At 39.9% G+C, this 21,295-nt stretch overlaps 3 protein-coding genes and 1 pseudogene across 3 annotated transcripts; 3 read left to right on the forward strand and 1 right to left on the reverse strand.

Annotated features, from left to right (window-relative positions):
- The first annotated feature begins 3,037 nt into the window (after nucleotides 1–3,037).
- Nucleotides 3,038–6,135, forward strand: LOC149059090 (uncharacterized). The gene has a single exon (XM_089222544.1). The coding sequence runs from the start codon at nucleotides 3,430–3,432 to the stop codon at nucleotides 6,133–6,135; it is 2,706 nt and encodes a 901-aa protein (XP_089078670.1). The 5' UTR covers nucleotides 3,038–3,429.
- A 334-nt stretch (nucleotides 6,136–6,469) lies between these two features.
- Nucleotides 6,470–8,359, forward strand: LOC107165269 (uncharacterized). Its single transcript, XM_089222548.1, has one exon. It carries the CDS (start codon nucleotides 6,470–6,472, stop codon nucleotides 8,357–8,359), a length of 1,890 nt encoding a protein of 629 aa, XP_089078674.1.
- Nucleotides 8,360–13,697: 5,338 nt separating this feature from the next.
- On the forward strand, nucleotides 13,698–14,941 carry LOC149059091 (uncharacterized; annotated as a pseudogene).
- Nucleotides 14,942–15,119: 178 nt separating this feature from the next.
- Nucleotides 15,120–16,016, reverse strand: LOC149059092 (uncharacterized). Its single transcript, XM_089222555.1, has one exon. It carries the CDS (start codon nucleotides 16,014–16,016, stop codon nucleotides 15,120–15,122), a length of 897 nt encoding a protein of 298 aa, XP_089078681.1.
- Between the last annotated feature and the right edge of the window lie 5,279 nt (nucleotides 16,017–21,295).

Here is a 21,295-nt window from a genome sequence, read left to right on the forward strand (position 1 = left end):
AATTTCGAAACATAAAAATTATAGTAGAAAAATAATTTGAACTTAATTTGAAAAAGAACTCTTAGTTATAAAATATCCATACTTATATGTCTACTATCAGGACATGCATAGAATTAAACATTATAAAAACGTAGTTTAAGGTTAATATTTAATTATAATAGATTATAGCTAACGACTTTTTTTTAGAATCTCGGAAAATTGAATGCGGATATTTAAAAAAAAATCACACTACTTATTGAAATAACGTTAAATATTATATAAACACAAGATTAAACATTGAACATATTTAAGGTGCAAACTATAAATCGTATAAAATTAAATAATTATTTAAAATTAAATCAACTTACGATGTACTATAATAGACAGATAATACCCAATATTAATAAATACCTAAGCGTATAATATATTTTATATTCATCAAATGTTACTATTAATGTGGAAAATCGAGTGATTATTTGAAATGTTTGCAATGAATTTTCAAGTTTTTCAGTAGAATTTAAATATCGGACATAACAATTAGGGTAGAAATATCTTTTGAATTTATTTGAAATAGAATTCTTGGTTATAACATATTCATTCTTATATATATGTCTATTATCAGGCCATGCATAGAAATGAACATGAATAAATACGTAGTTTAAGGTTAATATTTAATTATAATAGATAACGACTAACGGGTTTTTTTTTTAGAATCTCAGAAAATTGAATGCAGATATTTAATAAAAAATCACACTACTTATTGAAATAACGTTGAATATTATATAAACACAAGATTAAACATTGAACATATTTAAGGTGCAAACTATAAATCGTATAAAATTAAATAATTATTTAAAATTAAATCAACTTACGATGTACTATAATAGAAGGATAAATTCCGAAAATAATAATTAATTGTATAATATATTTTATATTTATAAAGTATTCATCAAATTTTATGATTTAAGTAGAAAATCAAATGATTTATTTGAAATGTTTGCAATGAATTTTCAAGTTTTTCAGTATAGAATATAAATTTTGAAACATAAAAATTATAGTAGAAAAATAATTTGAAGTAGAGTTCTTAGTTATAACATATTCATACTTATATCGACTGGCATGACAGTTAAAGCTATCGAGCGCACGAGCACTAGTGTTCGTATGACAATTTAGTAATGGGATAATTGATTTTTATTTTTCGGTATAAGCCACATTTATTGATAAAAGTGTAGTGGCCAAGCATCTTCTTAGGGTATATGGGACAATGATTAAATTTGTTATTACCAAGCTAAAAACACGTCGTGCTTGGACCCCTCTAGAGCAAAGCGCAAAAAAATGGTAAGTTTAAAAAAATTTCATTGTGTTTAGAAATCAAGGAGACATTTCAGTATAACTAGTATTGTTGACGCCAAATAGTGTCGGCATAATTTAGTATACGTAAATATATCGTATATACGCGCGCTCCGGTTACGAGCCGTCGCCGATTGACCAACACACACACTGTTCGCTCCGTGTGATAACAGAGCTGCCGCCGTCGGTGGTCGCGCTGTGTTGACCACCACGGTAATCGAATAGGTAATCAGTAACCATGTTCGTGGGCGCGGTGCGCCAGCAGCCGCAATGGTGGCAACACTACCGGTGACCGTTACCGGCGCTCGGCGCTGGCGAGGTCGGTCGTCCGCGTCACTTCTTTTTGGTTGTTCAACGAGTACAACACAGCTTCGTGTTTGCGTTCGCTCTACTCGCTCGCCCGTCAGCCATCTTGTTCCCGTTTGGAAGTACTCCGGAAAACGTGCTCTATAGTCTTTTCAGACATTGAGGCAGTACGGTCGCTCAGCTCGTGTTGCTCATCCAATTGACTGTCGTCGTCCAGTCTGTGATTCGTTTGTGAATCGTTAAGCTCGTAATAATCAGCTCCGTGTAGTTTTACCTACTCTTAAATACGTCGCGTCCACGTGCGTAGTTGACCGCTCATTGCTCCACGACACAACGGGGCATCCGTTCGCACCCGTGGTACAGTTCAGCAGCTCAGCTTCTACAGTCCATCAGCTCAAGACACCAGCCAGGGAGGCAGCTCAGTCGGTGATCCCCATTTCCCCCCTGTATTATTATTGTAATATTGTTTCATAATTAATTACCTAATGCTCATGTGGAACAATACATGCTCCTGATAGTCAGAAAACCTTGTTGTTATTTAATTGCTTTATAAATTGCCTTACTTCACAACCGTCCTGAGAACCGCGTACCAGGCGATATCTGGTTTTAAGGATCGCCGGGTCAACATTTTGGTAGCAGAGCGTGGTTGGTTGGTCCATCAACATCTGGTACTCTGGATTCGCGTGAGTAATGCATTTTGTTTTTAGTTTTGGCGTATGAGTATAAGGTGTGTACATTTATTTATCCTTCTCCTCATTCCTATCGATAGTAGGTACTGTTCAGCAAGAAGACAGTAATTAACTCAACCGACTGTTCAGTCACTAATTAATTGTTTTATTTACTGCTAATAATATAAGTCAGATTTATTATTTAGTGTTAAGTTTTGTTTACTGCATTCGTGCTCAAGCGTTTACTGCTGTAGTAACGTTATTTAATTTGAATTTACTTTAAATATTACATATTTATTAAACGGTGCTCTCTGGGTTAAATTATTTATTGTTTTATTTATTGTATTATGTATAGGTGGTTCACTAGTTGCTGGTCTAGTTAGCACCTACCTCATTGGTTATACTATTTAATTGGGTGGTTTATTATGATTATTTTGTTGTCATGCTATTGACATCTGAGTTTTAACAGTCCTTATCACTCACCCTTAGTGCAGTAGCTTTAAATTGCATTACTACATAGTTTAATATTTAGGTGTGCGTCGTGGGTCGTGCCAAGGAGCAGGTATTGTACTAATACACAATATATTATTATTTGATTATTTGTTCTATATTATCCACTCTAGATTGCTCAAATGGGGATTTTATAGTGCATAATTGGTTGTCTAACTTGTTCATAGTTAGTATAATTAATTTTAATATTGTATTTAGTACTGCGCCGCCTGGATACACCTGAGTTCTGTTCAAGTTTGAATTAATTAGGCGTTCCCCTGTTGTTTGGACTAGTTGTAACTGTTAATAGTTATGATATTGTTTGTGAGTTAGTGAGTATTTTGCCGTTTGCTTAGGTATTGCCTGCATCATAGTCAATGATTGTTTATACTTTATTATTTGACTCGTTCATGGTCTTTTTATAGTGCTCATTCGGTATTTATGTATTTGTTCATTGGTTTTTCGGCATCGTTGATCAACGTTTGTACTGTGTGATACCAGTATTAGTAATTTTATTGTTTGAATTTAATTTTGATCATACCCTTGAAGTGATATTGGCTTCAACTAGCAATTTGCTCTCGCTCTAGTTCAATATTGTTAGTCTCTGGCCTTGTAACTGCTTGGTGCAGTCAGTATAATGGCTGGGGAACGTGATGCTCGTGCGAAGGAGCGTGCAATCCTGCGTAGGGACCAAGTCATCGCTCGAATTCGCCAGATACACATATTGGCCACAAGCTCAGCTACTGATGAAGCTAGTAGAGCTCAATTAGCTGTGGCTATCGTCGATATTGATGGCTTGTGGGCCAGCTTTGTTGCTGAGAACAATAATCTTCTAGACATACTTACTGAATCGGATTTGTTGGGGGAGTTTTCTGTGAACTTGGAAACTGAGATTCGTGCTTTGGTGGTAGAAGCTAAGGCCTTGTACAAGGCATCTCAACCAACTCCAATTCTTAGCGTCGGTACGGTTCAACAAGTACCGTATGATGGTATAATTGATCAAGCAAGTTCTTCTGCTGAGGGGTCGTCCAAGGGTTGCCCAGCACCCTACCCTCCGTTGGCTGTGGCACCTATGAGGTTGCCTGAAATTCCCCTGCCTACTTTTGATGGTGAATGCCAGAACTGGCCAGCCTTTAGGGACATGTTTGTCAATTTGGTGGCTAACAACGATAAGATCCCGAACGTTACCAAGTTTTATTACCTCGTGGGGTGTCTACAAGCTGATCCGCAAGAAGTCATCAAGGGATTTTCGATATCGAATGAGTCTTTTACTCTTGCCTGGGACGCATTGATCGAACGCTACGATAAGCCGCGCAGGTTAGCATCGTCAATAATTGAAAAGTTAATAGCCGCTCCCGCCGCGAATTCCGAAAATCTTGCAGCTCTGCAGACATTTATGTCGGTATTCGATGAAAACATCACGATCCTGGAGACGCTCCAGATCCCGGATCTAGCGTCGTTTCTGTTATTTTCATTGGCTGCTAGGTGTCTACCTACATTCTCGAGGCGTCTTTTCGAGGCTGAAAACAATGAAGAATATCCGTCGATCCAGAGCGTGATCAAGTTCGTTAAATCGAGAATCCATGTTCTTGAAAATGCAGGTGTACAACCGGCAGGAAGCTCCTCTAAGTCGGCCAACCTCAAGAAAACTGGTTTTCGCCGGGAATCGAAGACCGCATTAGTATCAACGTCCAAACCATCGACGTCCAAACCATCGACGTCCAAACATTCCTCGACCAAATCTACCTCGGGGTCGTGTTACGTTTGCTCCGGTGCTCACCAGCTAGCTGATTGCGCGAAATTTAAGGCTTGCTCGGTCGATGAGCGCTACAAGGTGGTGTGCACGCATCGCCTTTGCATGGTCTGTTTAATTCACGGTCATATGTCGTTTAAGTGTTCCTCTTCGTGCTCCATATGCAAGAGGCGCCATCATGCGCTACTACATCGAGACCAGGAACCGTCGAAATCCGCTCCTCCGGCCGCCATGCTAGGCCGCCAACAAGCTCCAACTGTCTTGCTCGGGACCGCTTTGGTACATGTACGAGATACAATTGGCAGTTGCCAGACCGTGCGTGCTCTGATCGATTCGGCATCGCAGATCAGTGCAATTACATCGGCTTGCTGTAACCGATTGGGATTACAGCCCTCGCGATGGACAGTACCTGTGACTGGTCTCTCCGGCCAGAAGGTTCCGGATGTGCAGGGTATTGTTCAGCTGACGATCCAGCCAAGGGATGAACCAACGCCAGCGATCAAGGTCAAGCCTTGGGTACTCTCTAATATCACGTCAGATATGCCAGCTCGACAACTGCCAGTTCAGGTACGTGCCAAATGCGGCCATCTGATATTGGCCGATCCAAGCTTCGATGAACCAGCTCCAGTTGAGATGCTCATTGGCGCGGATATATTTCCCCAAATCTGGTTGAACAAGTGCAGCTCGCTGGGTCCAGGTTTCCCTACCGTTTACAGTTCAGTATTTGGTTGGGTGCTAATTGGTCCGGTTCAGGAGCACCCAGAAATTAGCGCACAAGCCATGTTGGTGTCGCTGGTATCGTCCATGGAATCCATCATGGAAAGGTTTTGGAAGTCGGAGGAACCTGAAGCTGCTCCGCCTCAGTTCACCGAAGACGGATTGTGCGAAGAACTGTTCAGTTCGGAGATGCGCAGAGATGCTCGAGGTCGGTTCGCGGTACCTCTTCCCTTCCGCACCGGCCGTCCAGTTGAAGATTTTCCAGGTTCACGACAAGTGGCGCTAAACAGATTCCTGCAGCTGGAGAGGAAACTGTCTGCCGATGAAGTACTTTATAATGCATATCGCAAGTTCATGCTCGATTACGAGAGACTAGGTCATATGACTCTCGCAGAAGGTCCCGGTCAATACTTCATTCCCCATCATGCGATTCAGAAGTTAGAAGGGGATAGTGTCAAATTGAGAGTGGTGTTTGACGCGTCAGCGAAATGCCATTCAGGTGTCTCTCTCAACCAATGTTTATTGGTCGGGCCGAAACTGCAGCAGGACATCGTGGATGTTCTGATTGGATTCCGCGTACACAAAGTGGCCTTCACGACCGATATATGCAAGATGTATCGCCAGATCGAGGTGTTGCCTCAATATCGGGGCTACCAATACATCCTGTGGAGGGACACGTCACAAGCATCGCTGAAGGAATATACGCTTAATACAGTCACGTATGGAGTTAATAGTGCGCCCTATTTAGCGTTACGAGTCCTCCGCTACATCGCCGAAACGGACTGTGAGAGTTTTCCAGATGTGAAGGGAGCTCTGCGCCATCAAACTGTGGCGGTCCTGGACGGATACCGCGTGAGTCAGTGGTGTCACTAGTGTAGGAGGTGGTGAAAAGAGAAACACAAACAGTTCGCGGTATAATGATTTTTTTATTGTGGTGGTTGAAAATACAACCGCCAGAAAATGATCAACACGAAAATCAAAATAGCGGGGTGGTGAGGAGCGTGTGTCGTTCAGTGTCGGTCAGAGAACTCACTCTACTGTCGACCGGTTCGGAGTCTCGGCGGATCGACCGTTCCAGGCGCGCTTATCGCGTGTCGGTGTCGTCCGTCGTCGATTGGCGGTTGAAAAGAGAAGTAATTGCGCGGTTTGCCGGGCAAAGGCCGTTTGAATTCAAACGGCTATTACGCGGGCCCGCGTCAAAACCTATATGGATGATATATGTGTGGGTGCGGAGTCGTTGGAAGCGGCTAAAACACTTCAATCTAATCTAATCCTCCACACGCTCGCCAGGTCCGGCTTGGAGTTGAAGAAATGGGCAAGCAATACTCCGGAATTACTGGAGCACCTACGTCCGGAAGATTGCTCTGGAAATCCGCTAGCATTTGAGCAAAATGATGCTACGCACGTACTGGGGATGCGGTGGAATCACGATCAAGATTATTTCTCCTTCAGCATTAACAATTTCAGGATGATCCCTACTAAACGTGGAGTGCTATCCATGATCGCCAGAATTTTCGATCCATTAGGACTGTTGGCGCCAGCAACATTCTATGCCAAGTCAATCATGCAACGTGTGTGGGTCGCACAGATTGGTTGGGACGATCAACTTCCATCGGACATAGCTGAGGATTGGTGTGATTTCTATCAGTCCTTAGGCTGGCTTGTCGAAATTAAGATTCCACGCTACATCGGCTGCTCCGCTGGATGTAGCTATGATTTGTGCGGTTTCTCTGACGCGTCCACGAAAGGGTATGCAGCGATTGTTTACCTTCGTGTCACGACCAAGGCAGGAAGTGTAGGTGTATATCTTCTCGGGTCCAAAACGAAGTTAGCTCCAATGAAGACCTCCTCAATTCCACGGCTCGAATTGAGCGGAGCAGTGCTACTGGCTCTGTGGTTGGGAAGAATTAAACGCGCTCTGGAACCCCAAATTGAGATCTCGAATGTCTTCGCCTGGTCGGATTCAACCATTGTGCTCTCATGGTTGAGCAACCCCCACACCTCGTTCAAGACTTTCGTGTCTAATCGTATTTGCCAAATTCAAACCATCATTCCTGCGTGCCGGTGGTTACATGTTCGGTCAGAGTTCAACCCTGCAGATTGTGCTTCTCGGGGACTTCGCCCGTCTGAACTCAAGGAGGCGGCATTGTATTGGAAGGGACCAACCTTTCTGTTATCGAGTGTCGACAGTTGGTCAACGGGAACTAGCAGACTAACTCTGGATCAGCTGCCGGAAGTGCAGCTAGTGTGTGTAGTGGCACAAAGTCATCCGCTAGAGGAATGGTATGCTCGGTTCTCCTCCTTCGACCATATGATCCGGGTGGTAGCTCGACTTCGCCGTTTCATATCGAGGTGTCGTAGGATGGATGTCGAATCCGGGTTCCTGAAACAGTCCGAGCTGGACATGGCTCTAATCACGGTCGTGAAAAGTGCACAGGGTCATTTTTTCCGTGATGTTATCAGCAATTTAACACGTGGTGAGGAAGTTCAGCGTAAAGGGATTGCTCGCCTTTCTCCGTTCTTGGACGCATTCGGGGTAGTCCGTGTAGGAGGCCATCTTCAAAACACGAAGTGGTCCGAACGTCGAAGATATCCGATGCTGATACCGAAGGAAGCTCACTTGGCGATGCTCGTTACTCGCCATTGGCATAGCTACGCGTGCCATGCCGGTCCGCGGTTACTAACCGCACTCGTTCACAGGCGTTTCTGGGTCGTGGGCATTCGCCTTGTGGTCCATCGGGTGATCCGCAGGTGCACAATATGCGCAAGGACCAATCCCGTCAACCCTCAACCTATGATGGCTGATCTGCCTAGGTTTCGCGTCCAGGAAGCTCATCCGTTCTCTGTAGTTGGCATAGATTATGCCGGTCCCTTACAAATGAAGGAGCTCAGCCTGCGAAAAGCGCGTATCGTGAAGGTATACATTGCGGTATTCGTCTGTATGACCACCAAAGCAGTACACTTGGAACCAGTTTCTGCCCTGTCGACCGAGGCCTTTCGATTAACGTTGGATAGATTCGTGGCTCGTCGTGGTCTACCGACGTCGATCTATTCAGATTGTGGCACCAATTTTGTCGGTGCAGCGAAGCAGCTGTGACAGTTAGTCAATCATCCGGACAATAGAGATCAGTTCTCTGGGCAGTTGGCGTGCGATTGGCATTTCAATCCTCCTGGTGCTCCCCATTTTGGAGGAATTTGGGAAGCTGCCGTTAAGTCGGCTAAGTCATTGCTCCTTCGGGCCATGAACTCTCAAGTTTGGACGTTAGAGGAGTTTACTACGGTGTTGTGTCGAGTAGAAGCTGCCCTAAACTCGCGTCCTCTAGTACCAGCATCATCGGATCCGAATGACCTGGAATGCTTAACACCCGGTCATTTCTTGATTGGTCGTCCTCTGATGTCGATTCCGGAACCTGTGATTACCAGTACGCAAACGGGACTGCAGACTCGCTGGAAGCTCCTCCAGCAGGCCTTCCAGTTCTTTTGGCGACGTTGGTCCCAGGAATATTTAAATACTCTCCAAGTTCGTGGAAAGTGGACCAAAGATAGCAACAACGTTGAAGTCGGTAATATGGTGGTGGTAAAAGTTAGTGACACCCCCCCTCTTACTTGGCCCTTAGGTAGAGTAATCGAGGTGTATCCGGGCACAGATAAGATAGTGCGGGTGGCAAAGGTTAGGACCAACCAGGGAGTGTTCACTAGACCAGTTGTGAAGTTAGTACCGTTACCTACAGATTTGTAAGACACGATAGGTACTAATTAGATGTATTTCCGTCCACTAGTTTTCCCTTGCACCCTTATACTCGTCCGCTATGGCTGAGATCATTATGTATTATAAACTGTAATTAATTGTTTTTTTTATCAGCCATCACGCCTGCTTAAGGATGTTGGGCCGGTTGCTCCACCTCTGGATCCAGTGGGTATAGCAATGTTTATTGTTTTTACTTTTGTTTATTTTCAGGTATTATGTTGTTACTATATTGTTATGTTTTTTAAATATGATGAAAAAAAAAAAAAAAAAACAATGTAACTAAATTGATAATTAATTTTGTATGATAATGTTAAACATGGTTATTTTAGCTCGGCGAACACCGTAGATTTGTTATATTTTCAAAAAAAAAAATGTTAATAATGTTGCCCCTTTGTAAAGAAAACCCGATCATCGCTCTGGGCTGCTCAATTGCTCAACTGCTCCGTTAATCCGTTCAACTGCTCAACTGCTCCGTTCACCTGCTCAACTGCTCAACTGCTCCGTTCACCCGCTCAACTGCTCCGTTCACCTGCTCACCTGCTCAATTGCTCAACTGCTCCGTTAATCCGTTCAACTGCTCAACTGCTCCGTTCACCTGCTCAACTGCTCAATTGCTCCGTTCAAGGCTCCCAGCTCCAACATCTCTCAGCACAGACCGAACTTCTTATTCCAAGTCAGCTGGGACTTGCAAGGGAGAGTATGTTCGCTCCGTGTGATAACAGAGCTGCCGCCGTCGGTGGTCGCGCTGTGTTGACCACCACGGTAATCGAATAGGTAATCAGTAACCATGTTCGTGGGCGCGGTGCGCCAGCAGCCGCAATGGTGGCAACACTACCGGTGACCGTTACCGGCGCTCGGCGCTGGCGAGGTCGGTCGTCCGCGTCACTTCTTTTTGGTTGTTCAACGAGTACAACACAGCTTCGTGTTTGCGTTCGCTCTACTCGCTCGCCCGTCAGCCATCTTGTTCCCGTTTGGAAGTACTCCGGAAAACGTGCTCTATAGTCTTTTCAGACATTGAGGCAGTACGGTCGCTCAGCTCGTGTTGCTCATCCAATTGACTGTCGTCGTCCAGTCTGTGATTCGTTTGTGAATCGTTAAGCTCGTAATAATCAGCTCCGTGTAGTTTTACCTACTCTTAAATACGTCGCGTCCACGTGCGTAGTTGACCGCTCATTGCTCCACGACACAACGGGGCATCCGTTCGCACCCGTGGTACAGTTCAGCAGCTCAGCTTCTACAGTCCATCAGCTCAAGACACCAGCCAGGGAGGCAGCTCAGTCGGTGATCCCCATTTCCCCCCTGTATTATTATTGTAATATTGTTTCATAATTAATTACCTAATGCTCATGTGGAACAATACATGCTCCTGATAGTCAGAAAACCTTGTTGTTATTTAATTGCTTTATAAATTGCCTTACTTCACAACCGTCCTGAGAACCGCGTACCAGGCGATATCTGGTTTTAAGGATCGCCGGGTCAACACACACACACACGCAAACAGTCACCATATAATTGTAGTTTATTTTCGTAGTGTATATTTTTGTATTAATTATGTGATTGTGAATTATTATATAATATGTAGATTAAGTAAACGCGTTATCGGTCGTCGCCGGTTTGCCTGTGCCGACTTAATTAGCACGGCCGCCCAACCAAGCTAGTCCAGTTCCAGTGTGTAAACGATAAACACAACATTTTCTTCTTATGCTACGCGCGCAAATCACCGTAAAATTATTATATTTTTCGTGTCGGCGCGAATCGCCACATTTATTTTTTATATATTTTTATTTTGTGCAAGGCGCTAATCGCCATCCTTTTTATATTTTGTGCAAGGCGCTAATCGCCACTTTTTTATAATATATTTTTATATTGTGTAAGGCGCTAATCGCCACTTTATTATAATTGTGTGGGCGCGAATCGACACATTGTATTATTATTTTGTGTGGGCGCGAATCGCCACATTTATTCATTATTATTATTATTATATTTATTTTCCAGTTTCTGTGTGTGTGTGCAATCATTTATATAGGCTAGGTAAGGTAGCAGCTGGCCAGCCGAGCACCGACAAAATTGTGAGTTTTTTACTTATATTACTATTATTTATAATTAATAATTATATCAGCTCACATAGCAGCATTATATTATATTTTTACCTGTTGGGCCAGTAGGGCCGTAGATTTCATTTTATTCTGTTGGGCCAAGAGGGCCATATTATTATACTTTTTATATACCTTTCTGTTGCTGTGATTTTTATATTATATTGTGGATTTTAAATTATTTGTATATTACAGCAACTTAGTTACCAAAAACCGTGTTACCTTTTATTTTAATTTTAAGTATACACACCACAAACGTACACACCTACACACACCACCACACACTAGCACTCTTTAGTTTTGATCGGCGATCCCTTCCACTTCTATCGAGTCGCTATACACACATATACACACATACACAGGTCGGTCGGTGTGTGAGAGTAGCGCGCGAAGTATTTGGTGACCGGGCGTCACGGACTATTATTGTGTCGTTCCCGGCCCGTACAAGTATCAAGCCATCAAAATAGCGTAAAATCAAATCAAAATATACAATGACCTCATTCCTGGAACTTAATTAAACACCAAAGCCCCAATTCTAAAGTTGACAACACATGATAATTTTGTTTTTGCACTCCTGAAAAGTTGTAAAAATGTCGCCTGGCCTCTTTATTTTTATATACCAGTCGATATGTCTACTATCAGGCCATGCATAGAATCAAACGTTATAAACACGTATTTTAAGGTTAATGTTTAATTTTTTTTTATTGATCTAAAGCCAGGTGACTAAGGTCATTAGCTAACATTAGCATAAATCGTGAAAAATTAAATGATTATTGAAAATTAAATCAACTTACAATGACCTATTACAAACAGAGAATACCGGATTATAATTAATAAGTGTATACCTAATATATTTTATAATTAAACTTAATTTGAAATAAAATTCTTAGTTATAACATATTCACACTTATATGTCTACTATCAGGGCACGAATAGAATTAAACATTATAAATACGTAGTTTAAGATTAAAATTTAATTATAATAGATTGTAACTAACGGCTTTATTTTGTTAGAATGCAGATATTAAACAATAAAAATTACACTACTTATTGAAATTATTTTAGATATTATATAAACAAGATTAAACTTTAAACATAATTTAGATTCAAATTTTAATTCGTGAAAAATTAAATTATTACTTTAAAATAAATCATCTTACAGTTTGCTATAAAGTAGTATAAAATAGAGAATTCAATCACAAGATCCTCATCCTCCTCCTCATCCTCATCCTCCTCCTCATCATACGCCACCACCACCACCACCACCACCTCTCCTACTCACTGCCCGGCCATAGGTGCCGCCGTCCCACCACCACCACACCACCATATCCCCACCATCACCACCACCACCACCTCTCCTACTCACCGCCCGGCCATAGTTGCCGCCGTCCCACCACCACCACCCGCCCGGCCATAGGTGCCGCAACCGGTACACCGCTCCTCATCCTCATCATACACCACCACCACCACCTCTCCTACTCACCGCCCGGCCATAGGTGCCGCCGTCCCACCACCACCACCACCCGCCCGGTCATAGGTGCCGCAACCGGTACACCACTCTCCACCCCACCACAACATCCAACTACTCGACGCCGCCGCCGCCGCCGTTGTGACGTATAATATTATTATTATCAGTGGAAATAATGCAAAAATTTATTTCGATTGTCCAGGACTCGACCTCGAATCTCTTGCCTCACAGACGACTGCTATAATACCACTGGTCCACCAGACCAATTATGTGCATATTATTTTAGCCATTTAAGTGAAGTATATTTATTTATAGGTACGCTATCACATTCCTGCGAGCAGTTCTATACCCTAAACAGATATCACTTAACACATTACTGTGAACAAAATACCGTGAACTTAATATTATACAGTTTACGAGTAGGTACTATCTGTAATTTAATATTACATGAATATAACACAGCGGTTACAAGTCCGATCTTTGGGTACTAACTGTTATATTTTCTAGTAATGTACATCTATATACGCATACTCATCAGACTTATAATACCTTTATACCTATATTGTTCCACGCACACGCGCGCGCGCGCACACACACACACACACACACACACACACACACACACACACACACACACACACATTATCATGTGCATTATAAGACATTATATTTACTACTTATTATATATACTAGTATACCGGCCATAGATGCCACTACTGGAACCACAGCCACCGCCACCACCGCCACCACATCCCACCGCTTCCCGCCCACCCATAGGTGCCGCCGTCGGTACACCGCTCCCCGCCCCGCCTCCACATCCCACCGCCACCACATCCCACCGCTCCCTGCCCAGCCATAGGTGCCGCCGTCGGACGTGACGTGTGATATATGGAAATAATGCAAAAATTTATTTCGATCGTCCGGGATTCGAATTGCCACGGTATACATATATAAAACACTCATATTAGGTATACTTGATATAGTCTCCCACTACAGAACCGTTTCCCCACTATAAGTTATTATCCTCACCATACTCGAAACAATTAGTTAATAATTCAGTGTATGGACATTCAGTCTTAGTTTTGTTTTAACAGTGTCAAGTCGCGAGTTTTATAACAGTGTTATTATGGGTGGATCAATCAGTGAAATGAGTCGGATGTACAAATATGTTGCGCCTACATCTCCGACTGAACTTATCGATTGCACTAATTTTACAATCGATTTTGAAAACCGTAAATTTTTAAACGTTGGTTTCGATTCAAAAGATGAGTTCAATATCGTCGTGCAAATAATTACACCGTCGCGCTATGTAAATATTTCTTCAGACTTCTTGAGGCGTATTTACTCAGTGATGGGCCATGTTTTATCTTACATTCTGGATACTACTGTACGTTATAAAAAAATTATTTTTTTGGAAGATGAATTTGTATTGCTCACGAGTATGGTATATAAGGGAGAGCATGTTTTGGTCATGGAGTCTAAAAAAATAGACGGATGTAGATTGTAGAACTATATTAAATCGAAGAGATCTTATGACAATTCAAGATTTAGAGAGCACAATTCTTGAAACCATAACAATGAAAATCGCCATCACACGACCTATTATTTTAAATCAAATCGATCAAATAACCGACTACCTTAAAACCGATTTTAATGTTGATAAATCAGCGATACTTGAAGAAGTAGTTTCAATAACAAAAGGAATTCATGCCGAATTAATCACAAGCCATATACCGAAAAACAAACAGAGTTTCATACATCAGATAAAATTACTCGCAACTGAACAGCTGGCAATCAAATGGATGGAAAAGCTGAATAACTCTATTAATGTATGAAAATTTATTTAAATATTTCGATAGTTAAAATTTTCGTATCATGATTACTTATTTTTATTACAGAATAAAACGGAAGCTTTTAACGTTGACATATCACCACCAAGATACTCAATTTTGTCACCGTCGATTATACATGACGAAAACGATTTATCACAGTCACGGGTAATTTAAAAATTAAAAAAAAATATTTTTCTCGAGTTAACCGTTATTTTATTTTTAGGGTGCTGACGAGGACAGGGGGTTTCGAGAATACTTTTCAACACGTTCGAGTTTACCAACGAGGGCACCAATTCGGAAAATCAAACCTATGGTAATACACACATTATTTACTTGATAAACGGATATTGATAAATTTTTATTACAGGCTGTTGACGAGAACGATGGGCCGACTTACTTTAACAGATTTTCACCATCCCCACCATCTTTGTTTGACTAAACAGACGGCAAGTCTCAATCAACTCAGAGGAATACGAAATTAATTTTTTATTTAATAATATCTTATTAATGATGATAATAAATATTCTTTATATCATAACATGTGTGTTATTCATTTCGTTATACCTATCCCCACCATAAAGGATAGAGTAGGGATTAATCCCCGCTCCACACGGCAGCACTGCATAAAACGTATGACACGAGCATAGGACAAGTCAGTCGTAACCCGCTCTTCAAGAAGTGACAATTTTGTGCGTTTGATCCATCATAATGGCTAGTCAACTTATCGACTGTTCGACTTTTTTCGTGGACGATAATATTTTTATAAATATAGGTCTAGATCCGGATTTCTTGTTAAATTGTGTTGTATGTATTACAAGTAACATGCAATGTGTAAAAATGAGTGTGGACTTATATGAGTCCCAATTTCTGAACGCACACGAGAGTTGTTTACGAGAGTCTAATACTTTTAATAGTTTTATTTTTTCTTTGTCACTCACCCTGATAACCGGCATCTTCCAAATAATTTTACTCAGCTCAATCACTACTTTTTTGAGTTTTTCTTTATTGTCATTCGCAGTGGTCTCGGAAACGTACAACGCATCAGAGTCCGTAGACGATCTGTTTAAAATGATTTGTTGGTTGCAGTTGAGTAGTATTTTTTTATAATCTTCACAAAATCCTAACAAGTGTTTGAGCGGGATACAACCAGCAAATTTGTTATTTAACGTGAAATTTTTATTTTCACTGACATTCATTTCTACGTCCCAAGCAGCATTTTTTAGATTGTTCAATTCATTCGGTGTGTGTGAGCAAAACCCTTTAAGACTCGATGATATTCCAGGAGATTTTAATTTTTGTATTTCAACACCGTTAATTTCATACCGGATTTCAGAAAACAAAAACGCCAAACCATTATTTGTAAAATTAATTTCGTTCGCATTAATTTCGTTCGCATGTGATGCAATATCTGCCGGTATATTTAATTTACCTTCAATATAGAGATAGCTCTCGCAGGGGAGAGTGTAAGCGTCCATATTTTGAATGGATATTCTAATTTCGTCGTTATTGGATAAAGCTGTTGAAGAATAGGGGAGGAAAGAGTGGTACTGCATTTGAGTTATTTTGCATTCATCTTCATATCCGCCGGCCACGTCCAAATACATGTCATCCATGATTATAGAACTTTTAAAGACCGTAGAAATGATAGATTGTTCTTTGTTAGTTTCTTTACAATCGGCGTACGTCTCGACGTATTAATCTTGTTAGTAGAACTGTAGCGACTCTTGATAGCATTTCTTTTTATATAGCTGTTGAACTTAATAGCCATTTTAATGTTTAATTTGTATACGAACTGTGATTGGCTCCCCTCTTAAATTGATCAAATTATTATCTTGATCTCTTAGTACTATATTCACTTTACTTATAGACGAAGAATTAAGCCGGTAGAAAACTAAATGTTTTGGGACTTCTATGATTTTATGTCCAGGCGGCGAAGAAGGGAAAAACTCGTGTATAGTCTGGCTCGGTATACCATTACTGAATGAACCAGAAATTAGATTGCAATCTATTTTTATACAGTTAACTTTCATTATGTTGACTATCCGTTCAGATTCGTGTAGTGTCTTGGCAGAATAAACTTTATTCTCAAACCCTAATATTTTCGATATATTATGTTCAATAGTGAAATCAACATCATGACTACACGTCATCGAGCATTTCAATGTGCTTCCATCGGCCTTGAGTTGAAACAAAGTAACATGATTCGGTAATAGTTTTTGAATCATCGACTCCAAGTTAATTATTTCGTACGATCCCGTAGGTATAGTCACAGTCACACATTTTCCGAGTGAATCGTGAAAACCTATTGTATTGCAATCCGGTTCTACGTTTGGTATAGAATTATGTGTTTGCAGGCTTAAAAGACACAGCTGAGAGGTATTTTGTACTTCTAACGGCGGGAAAATATCACAAGACATTTCGCTGGAATTACCGTTTAATGTTATCGTGTACATGATAAAAATTTCAAACACAAATGACCACAATTATATGTGTTATAACGTTGATGCCTAGTGTAATTATATTGTATTTTACATCCGCTGAGGTACGATTGTAGTTCCAGTGGTGGTGATAGATTTCCAAAACTGTCGTAATATTCTACTTGTTTTCCGATTTTCTTATACGCTACCCAATGAGTTCCGGTACTTTTTTCAACGTCCAAATTGATAACAGCCGATTCTTTATGCTTAGGACGTTTAGGTAACCTATCTCTGGAAAACACTCCGATGAAATGAGGTATTTTCATTAAGTGCGCGTGTTTTATAATTTCATAATCGTACAAAGCTCTTTTGGGTAACGTAGTAATTAGTTTTTTTTCCTTTTTACGGTTTTCTTCACAGATTTATGGACTCCCTTTCTTTTATACGAACTACCTCCTTGTGAAGAGAGATATAGTCCTTTACCTTTCTCGATCTTATACGAGCCACCTTTATTAGGGGCGAGGTATAAACCTCTGCCCAAATGTGTAGGTTCATTTCTATTGAATTCGCTAACGGTCTTTACGACGTTAGCAATACCCCCCGTCAGCGCTCCGAGTGCGGATAAACCGGCAAAAATTGGTATCAGTGGTAACATTCCTCCAGTTTTCGGTAAAGGTATAACACGAGGTACCCGAGCTTTCTTGCTGTTTTTAAGAAATATTTTTTTAGCTGCCACAAAACATTTTTTTGTTAATTTCATCATGTTTTTTTCTTTCATATTTTTTTTAAATACATTTTTAGCTGCCTTGACTGCTGCGTTGAATCCACATCCAGCACTCATTTTTCGTTTTGCCTTCATGCCAGTAGTGACCAACCACGCTGCTGCCTTTTCTTTTAAATAAGAGTCTTTTGACTTGAATCTATTCCAAGCCTGGTTTTCTAATATATAATCTGCTTTTTGACGATCAGTCAAAGAGTTGCTGTGATCATAAGCGATATCGTGTTCTTTACACAACGAGTCTAGGGGGTTGATACCTTTATCGCCGCGATCTAATCGTTTTTTCAATTTTGTACCTGGGCCGCAGTACTGATAACCTAAAATTATGAGTCGATTATATTGAATGTTATGTGTGTTGTATGGTTTATAATTACCCGGTAAATGAAGTTCAAATGGTAATTTGTTTATAAGAGTGTTCACGATACCTCCGCCTTTATTCTTGTTGTTTCTTCGAACGGGTGACATCGTGTAATGATTAGATTACAGAGATTACCCAAGTATTTATAATGAAGTTTGTAGATCAAGAAATAAAACTCACAGTGGAAAATGTCGGCCCGCCTACGAGTCTCCAATCGAGGCATGGGAAGCTTTTACCGAATACTTGTCGTGCTTTAGTTGTCGGGCCTTCCGGATGCGGCAAGACAAATTTGATTTATGCTTTATTGACTAACATCAATGGTATACGTTTTCACAACGTTTATATATATTCGAAAACACTCGATCAACCTAAATATAAAATGCTTTGTGAAATTTTAAAAGATGTAGAGGGCGTTCAGTTATTCACTTTTCACGAAAACGACGAGGTTATCCCACCAGAAAAAGCATTACCAGATTCTGTTTTTATATTTGACGATATTTTATGTGAAAATCAAAATATCGTACGTTCTTACTACACGCGTTGTAGACACAACAATATCGACGTGTTCTATCTAGCACAATCATTCGCTCGCATACCCAAACAACTTATTCGAGATAATAGCAACATGATTATATTATTCAAGCAAGACGAGACTAATTTAAAACACGTTTATATGGAACACTGTTCGGGTGATATGAACTATTCTGAATTTAAAGAGTTTTGTACTTTGTGTTGGAGTAGGGGGAGATTTAATTTCGTCGTGATAAGTAAAGACTGTGAACGTGACAACGGACGGTATCGACACGGTTTCGACACATTTGTCGTTGTATAAAACAATGTAGTTCATTCTCAACCATGGAAGACAGAAGTGCAGTGTTGAACGAATTAGTTATTGCCAAGAAAAACATTAAACGTAAATTTGAAGCATTGAAAAGAGGTGAAGCTGATATTCAATCTTATGTAACGCAAACATTTAAACCAATAATCGAACCGTTGAACAAATTACAAAATTCCGAAGCCGGTAATAATGAAATTATAGCTGAAGGTACCCCATATATAGCATCCGATAGCCAGTCTGAAATTTTTCGTACATTAGAAGAAGAGGAAAAAGATAAAATATATGGTCCAAAAAAATATTCTAATGGAAAAAGCAAGTTAGGTCAAGAAGAAGTAAAATTCAAAAACAACGCAATAATTATCAAAGATACGTCTTATCAGCTAACGCCTGGACTTGTTGAGTTATTATGTTTCAGATATCCAATGCAATATACTGATAATGATTTAAAAACATATAAAGAAATACTAATACAAACTTCAGCACATTTGACACAGGACGGTGCAAAAATTAAGAAAGGTGGTACAAAATATACACAAATTATTCGCAAGCTATTTCCATCGGGAATGGGTGTGAAATTACAAACACATAATTTAGTATATTGGAATGACCCAAATGAGCTGGTTGATAGGTTGCGACTTCTTTTAGCCTCTCAATCTGCTGGAAACACTGGGGTTTCAAACGAAATATTATCTATTTTTGAAGAACTGTACGAATCTGGTATAACAAGGAAAATACCAAATGTATAAACGCAACATAGCTATCGAACTTCACAGACCGGCTAGGAAAAATTATACGAGGCGAAGAGTAAATGTGTATGGAAAAAACGATTTGTGGCAGGCTGACTTGGTCGAGATGATTCCACTTTCAAAGAAAAACAAAGGATATAATTATATTCTCTGTGTGATTGATTGTTTTACGAAATTCGCCTGGGCCGTACCATTGAAAACAAAAACAGGGTGTGAAGTGACCAAAGCCATGTCTACAATACTTGTAGATAGGTCGCCCAAACTGTTGCAGGTAGATAATGGCAAAGAATTTTATAATTCAAAGTTTGACATGTTAATGACTAAGCATAATATAAAAAAGTATAGCACATATTCCACGACAAAAGCCTGTTTTGTGGAAAGGTTTAATCGAACTTTAAAAACAAACATGTATAGAGAATTTACTGCTCTGGGTTCACAAGAATGGATATCAATTTTACCTGACCTAATCAATAATTACAACAATGCGAAACACAGAACGATTGGGATGACACCATTGCAGGCAGACGAAAATCCTTCACTAGTTACTTTGAAACAACGTACAATCACTAATAGAAAAGTAAAATTTCATGTCGGCGATAAAGTTCGAATAAGCATTCACAAAGGAGTTTTCACAAAAGGGTATTTACCCAATTGGTCAACAGAAATATTTACAATAGTAAAAATAAATAAAACAATACCACCAACTTATCAGTTACACGATTATAATGATGGTCCAATAGCCGGCTGTTTTTACACCGAAGAATTATCTAAAACCAATTATCCAAATGATTATTTAATCGAAAAAATTGTGCGTAAGAGGGGGAATCAGATATATGTCGAGTGGGTGGGATTTGACAATTCCCATAATTCATGGATACATAAGGACGATGTTAAAAAATAGTTTCAGTGGTTGTTCAGAAGTCAATCCGTTCGGTACAACAAATTATTATAAAAACTAATTCATCTAAAAATATGTCGTCGGCTATCTTGGACGTTCAGTGCATTCTCGGAGTCAACAACAAGTACTTTATCAAAGAAATGTCTATAGTAGATACTGAAACATGGTCCAACCAACACTGGATATTTAAACATACATCTTTAAAACAAGATGCAAAAAGTCGAAGCGTAAACAGTTGGCTGAAGCGTTTATATCACGGTTTAACGTTGGAATATGGTGATGTAGAGTATGGAGAAATACAGAAAATATTTCAATCGTTAAAATTCGATAGAATTCACGTTAAGGGCTCTCAAAAACAACAGATTATCAGCGAGTTTATGCCACATGCCACAGTATTCAACTTTGAAAATTTGGAATGTCCACGGCTTTGTCAATTGAACGGAGAAACACTACCATGCTGTATTTTTCATAAGGATTTCAATCCAAAACAATGTACATTGTATAAAGTATTTGCATTAAAAAAATGTATGTTAATAATTTTTAAGATTATAATTTTTTTTTTTCTACATTGTAAAATTACACTATATATATATATATATATTATATACATATTTTCAATTGATTAAAATTGCAAGTTTATAAATAAAGAAAAAAAAAATATAATGAAGACTCCGTGTTTTTATTTGTTGTAGGCTCTCCATCATATTGAGTAAAACATATAATTAAATTATTATTTAATGATATATATTATATAGCTCAAGTCACTCGATTCTGTAATGACCATGAGCTAATGTGTTAATTCCATCTTCGAGCACATACCGTTTGTCGTCATAAGAATTCAGTGCGAGCTTTTTAGA

This window comes from Diuraphis noxia, unplaced genomic scaffold, assembly GCF_037042655.1.
Source record: "Diuraphis noxia isolate RWA-SAM2 unplaced genomic scaffold, SU_Dnox_SAM2 contig0001, whole genome shotgun sequence".
Lineage (NCBI taxonomy): Eukaryota > Metazoa > Arthropoda > Insecta > Hemiptera > Aphididae > Diuraphis > Diuraphis noxia.

Coding starts and splice junctions, on each gene's coding strand:
- LOC149059090 (XM_089222544.1), top strand. CDS start 3,430: ATGGCTGGGGAACGTGATGCTCGTGCGAAGGAGCGTGCAATCCTGCGT.
- LOC107165269 (XM_089222548.1), top strand. CDS start 6,470: ATGGATGATATATGTGTGGGTGCGGAGTCGTTGGAAGCGGCTAAAACA.
- LOC149059092 (XM_089222555.1), bottom strand. CDS start 16,016: ATGGATGACATGTATTTGGACGTGGCCGGCGGATATGAAGATGAATGC.